General features: G+C 52.1%; 3 protein-coding genes across 4 annotated transcripts; 1 reads left to right on the forward strand and 2 right to left on the reverse strand.

Annotated features, from left to right (window-relative positions):
• Positions 1-467: 467 nt before the first annotated feature.
• LOC118917893 (cytochrome b5 domain-containing protein 1) lies at positions 468-4881 on the reverse strand. Its single transcript, XM_036896231.2, has 5 exons — positions 4790-4881; positions 4191-4598; positions 4022-4098; positions 3680-3898; positions 468-3101 (listed from the first exon to the last, which is right to left on the reverse strand). Exons 2-5 carry the CDS (start codon positions 4348-4350, stop codon positions 2871-2873), a joined length of 687 nt encoding a protein of 228 aa, XP_036752126.1. The 5' UTR covers positions 4351-4598; positions 4790-4881; the 3' UTR covers positions 468-2870.
• Positions 4874-5748, forward strand: NAA38 (N-alpha-acetyltransferase 38, NatC auxiliary subunit). Its single transcript, XM_036896234.2, has 3 exons — positions 4874-5059; positions 5248-5431; positions 5586-5748. The coding sequence occupies exons 1-3, from the start codon at positions 4979-4981 to the stop codon at positions 5696-5698; spliced, it is 378 nt and encodes a 125-aa protein (XP_036752129.1). The 5' UTR covers positions 4874-4978; the 3' UTR covers positions 5699-5748.
• Positions 5749-6360: 612 nt separating this feature from the next.
• TMEM88 (transmembrane protein 88) lies at positions 6361-7453 on the reverse strand. Of its 2 annotated transcripts, none has more exons than XM_036895907.2 (2): positions 7144-7453; positions 6361-6996 (listed from the first exon to the last, which is right to left on the reverse strand). In XM_036895907.2, exons 1-2 carry the CDS (start codon positions 7351-7353, stop codon positions 6742-6744), a joined length of 465 nt encoding a protein of 154 aa, XP_036751802.2. In that variant the 5' UTR covers positions 7354-7453; the 3' UTR covers positions 6361-6741. The 2 variants fall into 2 exon arrangements, with proteins under 2 accessions (XP_036751802.2, XP_036751801.2); XM_036895906.2 differs by having other exon boundaries at positions 6361-7011; positions 7144-7429.
• Between the last annotated feature and the right edge of the window lie 49 nt (positions 7454-7502).

Below are 7502 nucleotides of genomic sequence, written 5' to 3' on the forward strand. Positions count from 1 at the left end.
CACACTCACCTAACTTGTGCTATCCCATGAGTTTTATTTCTCAAACTATACTCCTATCCTGGCATGTGCTTGTAAACAAAATTAAAAACAGGAAAAACTCTGATGCTAATAGAATAGTGGCCTTGTGGTTTCTCATTTTTTCTGATCCTTCCCTCCTACCTATACATTTCTACAGGCCACCTTTAGTCCTAACTTCTCTAGAACTGAAGTGGTTTCCCTCCTCCAGTTCCCATCCCTGACTCACTAGGCATTTGCAGCCACCTGGTGGCCAAGTGGGGAAATGACAGGTAGATTGCCCCCAAAATCTTGTGAAGCAGCTCTATGGAGTGATATTTGGTCTTGGATCTATGGGGAGCAAGGAAAGAGAAACATGGATGGAGATTATAGCACAGAAGCCTGACATCCTACTTGGTCCCACCTTGCCTCTCAGGACATAATATTCTATCCACTAGTTATTAGAGACAGATTAATTCACTTAACATATGAGTGCATTCAATCAAAATTTATTGAGCAGCAACTATGTGCCCAACTATGTGCACAACTGGGAATACAGCAGTGAACAAGATACAGATGCTCTCTGCTCTCTTGAGCTTACAATCTAGCAAACAGCCAATTACATGTGTAATTTTAAAACTTAAATTGTAGTTAAGTACTCTGAAATATGCATGGTGCTAAGAGAAGATTTAGCAGAAAGTCTTGACCTACATGGAGAAATCAGAAAAGATTTCCCCAAGGAAGAAACATTTAGGATCAACTGGGTGGGAAATGGAACAAACAGAACAGTCTGTGTGATGGCTCTAAGTCAAGAAGACACTGCATGAACCTAAAGCCAGCCAGTATGGCTGGAACAGGGTACAAAGAACAGTCATGCCAGATGATATACTCGAGGTAGGCAGAGGCTGCTTTATGCAAGGTCTTTGAATTTAGGACTTTATTCCCAAAGCAACTGGAACCACTGAAGAATGTGAAGCAGGAAAGTCAGATGTTTAGGTTTGTTTTTCAGAGCTCGCTCTGACTGCTGTGTGTAGCAGACAGAAGTGGAAATGGGAAGACTGGTTAGGAGGTTCCTGCAGCAGTCTAGACAGGAGATGATTAGATAGCTTGGAGAGAGGAAGATGGGTTCCAGTGATATTTAGGAGATAAAATCTACCCGGAGAATGACTGGGTGTGTGAGGAGTGGGATGTTTCTGGCAAAATGTACTGAAGTAGGAGACTGAAGAAGGGACAGGCTTGAGCAGATCTCACAGCCTCAGGCCCTGAAGCTGGTGCTAGAGCAACAGCATAGCTTTGGCTTTCAGATCATTCAGGATTTAACTGAGTAAACAATACACATATTAAACAACTGCAGAGCTGATTAAACATCAAAATGATTCAGGTAATTCATGGACTCTTGCATTACATGAGACTGAATAGAAGCTCTCAGTCTCACAGTGAGTTAAGATACTGCTGAAGCCAATACAGATGTCTCCATACCTTTCATAGTCCCTCAGAAAGCTCCTCTGCAGTCCACCCAGGGTGTGCACCCAGGGTCTCACAGGGTCACCTCCTCCTGCACTGGGCCCTGGTGCCCCCTGCCAGGAAGATGCACTAACCTCTCCCCCTCTTTTTGCCTGCTACTGTCAGGAAGTTCATTTGTCTGTCAATCTCATCTCTTTCCCTGCTTAGGTTAAAGGGGACCAAAACTGGCCACTGCTCTCCATGGTTGATGTCTTTTAGGAGTTTTCCGACTTACTTAGTTCCTCTTTCTCCATTAGCCCATCAAACTCCCTCTTGTAGAGCCACCATCTTATAAAGTCAACCATATCTTCCTCACCTTCCCTAAGAGGTAGAGGCTCATTGTCAATATTGCTTCCTTTTTGCTCCCGCATCTAAAGGCCCTTTCCATACTCTAGTTTATCCTGGAGTCCATTTATACCATCTCTTTGCCTCAAAAATAAGTCAGAAGAAAAATTTTGCTATGAGATTCAGCAGGAAGTAGCCCCAATAACTATTGCTCAGCTGACACTCAGCCTTCCCTGCCTCCACTCTGCAGCTGCAGAACTCTGCTAACTCCCATCCAAATACATAACTGCAGAAAAACGCCTGACTATACAATAGGCCTACAGATGCCCACTGAACCTAGGACATTAAGATATTCCCTTTACATTGAAAAGAACATGGACTTTGAAATTGGACAGACTGGGGTTTGCATCCTGGTTACTAACTAGTATGCTTTTGTGCTATTAAATCTTGCTAAGCTTCAAAAGAATTGTCTGTAAAATAGTGGTAATGGCACCCATCTTATAGAGTAGTTGTGTTAAAGCATGTAGCATAATATCTAGCCTGAATTACCTAGTAACCATTCACCTCCTTTCTTCCCCCTTAGGCTTCAGCTGCCAAATGCTATTCAGAAGGGAGATACGCTGGTTGTGTATGGCCAGTGATAGACATTTCCTATTTCTTTGTAAATCCCATTTCCTGCAGCCATCCATTTCCAACATTGCCCCCAAAAAAAGTTCTTCTTTCCCTCATCCCTGTGTAGGACTTCTCTTTCTCTTACTATCAAAAAGTTCTGCCTGAGCTCTGACTATCCTCTTCTACATCTCCTTAATCCAGGATAATTGTCTTTTTGTATCATTCCTGAAACTAATTCACTTCTAGCATTCTCCCTAATTTTCTCAGAGCAAATTATAATGGACCTGGGAAAGAGGACCTTTACACTTCAGAAGGGCATCAGCACCACAGGCCACTTCCCAGAATGGAATGGAGGTCTAAGTCCAGGCATCCACCCCTCTGGTCTAAGTCCAGCCCATCCCACTCCTTTTACTACAGGGCACAAACAGCCAAACACAAAATATGTCTTGAGTCTACATGCGTATACATCTGCTTTCCTATAGCTCTGTGAGGTCATCATTGAAGTAGAGCAGTATTGCAGGTATGTAGAGTGTACCATCCATATTGAGATAGTCAATTTCTTCCTCCTCATCCCGGATCCCATTCTCTTCCAGAGTATAATCCATATTAAGGTTCTTCCCTTCGTATTTCCATGTATAGCTGGCAGCATGTGCGTTATAGGGGAGATAGCGGTGTAGGATTTCCCACATTGATTCCAGGGCCCCCACCTGCAGAACAGAAAAGCACCCACCCCCAGAATTCTGGATGGAACACACACAAACCCCAAGCAAAGGCCAGGAGCCCAAAAGATGATAGAACTGGGGTCAAAGTGCCTCCCATGCAGGTAGCAGATTCAGGTACTCCACAGTCAAAATGAAGTTAGAGCTCCAGCATGCAATGAATGGCCCCAAAGTCCTACCTGTCTTTATGGCAGCCACTTCTAATGAACAGATGGCCTTCTAAAGGTTCAAAGTCATGGCCCCCTCATCTCACCCCCACAATAAAGTACACTAATAAGAGTCCAATTGCAGCTGCTGTTCCAAACAGTATATAAGCACTTCCAAGGACCCCCATCACTAAAATGCATAAACTGCTGCCCTGGGCTTATTAGCAAGGAGTCTGTGACCCCGTTACTCCTCAAATTTCCAGCCCCACAACCTAGGTGGTCTGCTTTCCTCTGTTGCCCATAAAAGGGAAGGAAATACTGTTACCATCGGTAAAGGAGAGCTAATGGCCTGAAGATCTGCTTGGAGACTGGTTGGAATTCCCAGTTTCTTCTAACCTGCCCCCAGACACCAGTTCTCACCTCCAGTGTGTGCTCCTGCGACGTGAGCGTGTTAATGATGCGGATGTTACGGGTCTTGGCCGACAGCCTCCCCACCTCGTAACGCGACCCCTGCCACCAGGGCTTCCCGAAATCATTGGCCCAGTCAGAGCGGGGCAGTTGAGGCGCGACGTGCAGAAAGCGGCCGCAGGGGGTGCGGTATCTTAGGCAACCGGTCAACGGATCTATGTGCTTGCGGATCTTTAAAGCAGAATTTCGGGGAGGGGCAGTCACCATATCGGACTCTGGCTAGTCCCTGCTTTTCCTCCCCATCCCCGCTCTCCAGTGCCTCTCCCCCAGACTCCAGGTTCCAGAAGAACTCACGTCTCTCGTCTTTGGATCAAACCAGTGGCTGATGTCCTGGCCCGCAACTTCCAAGATGGGTTTCAGCAGCAGGTCTCCTGGGAAGCAGCAGCCGGTGTCAGTGCAGGCCACCCAAGAACCAGGCACGCCCAACACACACCCTGTCCCTGGCCCAAAGTTTGGCCCTTACCTTTGTACTCCTGTGCCAACGGCGTTAGGTCGTATACATATCCCAGGTAAGACACCCAGAGGTCTTCTGGCAGGTTGTGTTGGGCGACCTCGGCCGGCGCAAAATAGCGACGCTGGAAATATTCAAAGTCTGGCCCGGCCGCTAGGCCCCGGAGCGGCATGTTTCTTGCTCTCTTGAGTCACAGGCTCCTTTAGTAGCTTGCTTGCTCCTCAGGATGCAGTCAGTACCGCATCCTCCCTCGTCCTGGAGCTAAGGCCAGCGCGTTGATCCGCTGACATGGAAACCATTGTCCTTTTCGGCCACCGTCCACTGAGCTCAAACAGTGTATGGGCGAGGAGGGGAGTGTGCTGTTACGTGCTCACGGGAAACGTAGTCTTGAGTCCGGCCTTCAAGAAATTGAATTGCGTCCTAAGGAATTCCGGGAAAAAGCGAACGGTTTTAATTCAAAGTTGCCTGGGCTACAGAGTATATTTAGGACAGAGTATCTTGCAAGGCAGTAAAACAAGGGGGGAGAATGCGATTATGCAGTCACTCTCGCTAACTTCCAGGGCTCTTACAGAGTGTGTAATAAATTGGACAGGTAAAATTTCTCGCGATACCTTAAGATATCCGCGTCTTAGGCCTCAGTAAGCCACGGCACTGAAGAAGTAGAAGCTCGCGAGATCTCTGCAGTTGCCGAGGAGACTAGGAGAGAGGTGATCTCGCGAAAGAAAAGAAGTCGGAGCGCTCGCGAGATCTCAGAACACCGGTCCCGAAAGGTTCTTAGGAAGTTGAAGGCCCCGGGGCAAATGGCTGGAGCTGGACCAACCATGCTGCTACGAGAGGAGAACGGCTGTTGTAGTCGGCGTCAGAGCAGCTCCAGCGCCGGGGTTAGCGCGGGCTCGGGTTCTGGGATTGAGGGGCAGTCGGGGAGCAAGATGGGGGCACCGAGGGGCAACTGCAGCTCCCAGCAGCCTCTGGGCTTCTTGTGAGTGCCCCGCGGGCTGTCGGGAGCTGTGGTTCCGCGGGTGGGCCTCAGCCGGGGCGGCGCGGTCTTAGCTTGTCCCGCCCCGCTCAGGACTCAGACGGGGAGCGCGAGGGCTCACCGGCTGCGCGGGCCCGGCAGCAGCTGGAGGCGCTGCTCAACAAGACAATGCGCATTCGCATGACAGATGGACGGACATTGGTCGGTTGCTTCCTCTGCACCGACCGCGACTGCAATGTTATCCTGGGTTCGGCGCAGGAGTTCCTCAAGCCGTCGGGTCAGTGCCCGGGGAATGCACATCCGCCTGGGCATGAGGCGTTTCCTCTCAAGTGCCTGGCTGCACCCCTTATTTTCTAGGGCTAGAAGTCACGACTCAGAAGGGGCGGGACCGACCTTGGCCTGCCTCCCTGATGCTCTGATCCTTTTTTCAGATTCCTTCTCTGCCGGGGAACCCCGCGTGCTGGGCCTGGCCATGGTACCCGGCCACCACATCGTTTCTATTGAGGTGCAAAGAGAGAGCCTGGCGGGGCCTCCCTATCTCTGAACACGATCGCTCATGTATGCCTTTCAGACTTCATTAAACCTGTACCTGAAGTGGCCTGTGTCTGAGTGTAGCTGGGGTGCTGGGGCAGGGATTTCACACCCCACCTCTGGTGGAGGTTTAATTTGAGGTCCTGAGCTCTCAACCCTCCTTCCCAACTTGGATGTCCAGGGGTGCCAAAGTTTCCCTTAGGTTCTCAGGAGTGGGAATGGGGGACAGGCTGAGCTATGAACCAACTGGCCCCAGGGTAGGCCCCTCCACTTTCCCTCCCACGCTGCTGCTTCAGAATTGTGGCTGGAGGGGGTGTCATCCTGCTCCGGAAGGCCCATTGTTTCCCTCCCCGGCCTGGCAACACCGAGTTCCTCTAAGCTGGGGTCAGAGAACGGGCTTAAGTCCCCAAGGGGAACAGGGCAGGCGACAGAGGTTGGGCCCCCTCCACTCTATTGATGGGGAGGTGACTTTGGGGTCAGGGACAGAGCTCTAGGGTCTGGTCAGGAAGAACAAGTTAATGAGATAAGGGAAGGCCGGGAGACTGAAGGATGCTCTCGTTTGTGCATTTGAGCCACCCACACCCCCGTCCCCACGTTATTTCCTGCTCCTGGGCACAGGGCAGGGTTGACCGTATTTGTGCCGTCCCTCTCTGTTCACAGGGTCCCAGGAGCGCATTCAGTTCGTTAATTCTTTATTAATGTGTGATCACTTCTTTCCCTCCAACCTTGCCTCCCCCTGGCCCGTAAATATTAGAGGTGCTGCACCAGAAGAGGACATGAGAGTTCAGCTGTCCTATTCACAGTGGGGAGTGGTATGCAGGGTCCAGCCCAGATGTTCAGCATTCAAAGGTGGGTAGTGAAAGGAAAGTGAATTTCCCGCGTTGTGGCGAATTTTCACCAGCATCGGGTCCACAGCTGCTGCTGTTCCCCGTGGGGCTGCTAGGACCCTGCTTAGGCAGGGGTTGGGGTAGGGTAGGTCGGGAGACCCTGGGCTTCAGGTCTTGGGCCAACTGGGAAGGAAGACGGTCCTCAGGATTGTTCTCGACTCGAGGGTCCTCAGACCCAGACCTTTCCTGATGTGGAAACGGCCTGGGATCCCGGTGATGCCCGGGTTTGCCGCGGCTGCTGGGCGCGCCGGCGCCGATAGATGGCTCGGCTGTAGGGCACGAGGCAATCGGCCAGGCGGAGGCGCAGACAGAGACGGCGGTAGCTGGCCAGGGCAAGTACGAGAAGCGGTACGAGGAGCAGGAATCCGGTGACCAGGAGGGCGGTGAAGCCCGGGTCCCGAAGGTGCGCGGTGCAAGGGGGTGCCTGGGAACGCAGGAACTGTGTAAGGAGAAAGAGGCGTCAGGCCCAAGCCGAACAGCCCAGGCCGGGAGAAGTTGTGGCCCGTAGACACCGCCGCCACCGGCCCCACATACGCCCGCACCTACAGCAAACCCCGGGGCGCACGCTCACCTGGGAGTGGCAGAGGAAGCCGAAGCCCAGCATGGTGACAGCGGGTAGCAGGACGGTTCCCAACACCAGTGCCAGCAGTAGAAGATTTAAGGCAGCCACCAGCAGATTCTGAGCCGTGACCAGCACAGCGCAGGCCCAGCAGTCCAGGGGGTCCCGGGGTTCGGGGCCGCCGCCGGGTACCGATCGCTGCGCCCCGGGGACATCCGCCATGGCCCGCCTGGCTCCCGCCCGCCAGGGCTGCGGCCCTTATAGCCCTCTTTCCTGCCCCTCCCCCGGCCCAGCCTCTCCCCACCCCCCTTATCCTGGAATGCGGCTCCAGGATTAGGCACCCCCCCTCCATACTGAGGAGCGGACCAGAG

This window comes from Manis pentadactyla, chromosome 4 (assembly GCF_030020395.1).
Source record: "Manis pentadactyla isolate mManPen7 chromosome 4, mManPen7.hap1, whole genome shotgun sequence".
NCBI classification, from domain to species: domain Eukaryota; kingdom Metazoa; phylum Chordata; class Mammalia; order Pholidota; family Manidae; genus Manis; species Manis pentadactyla.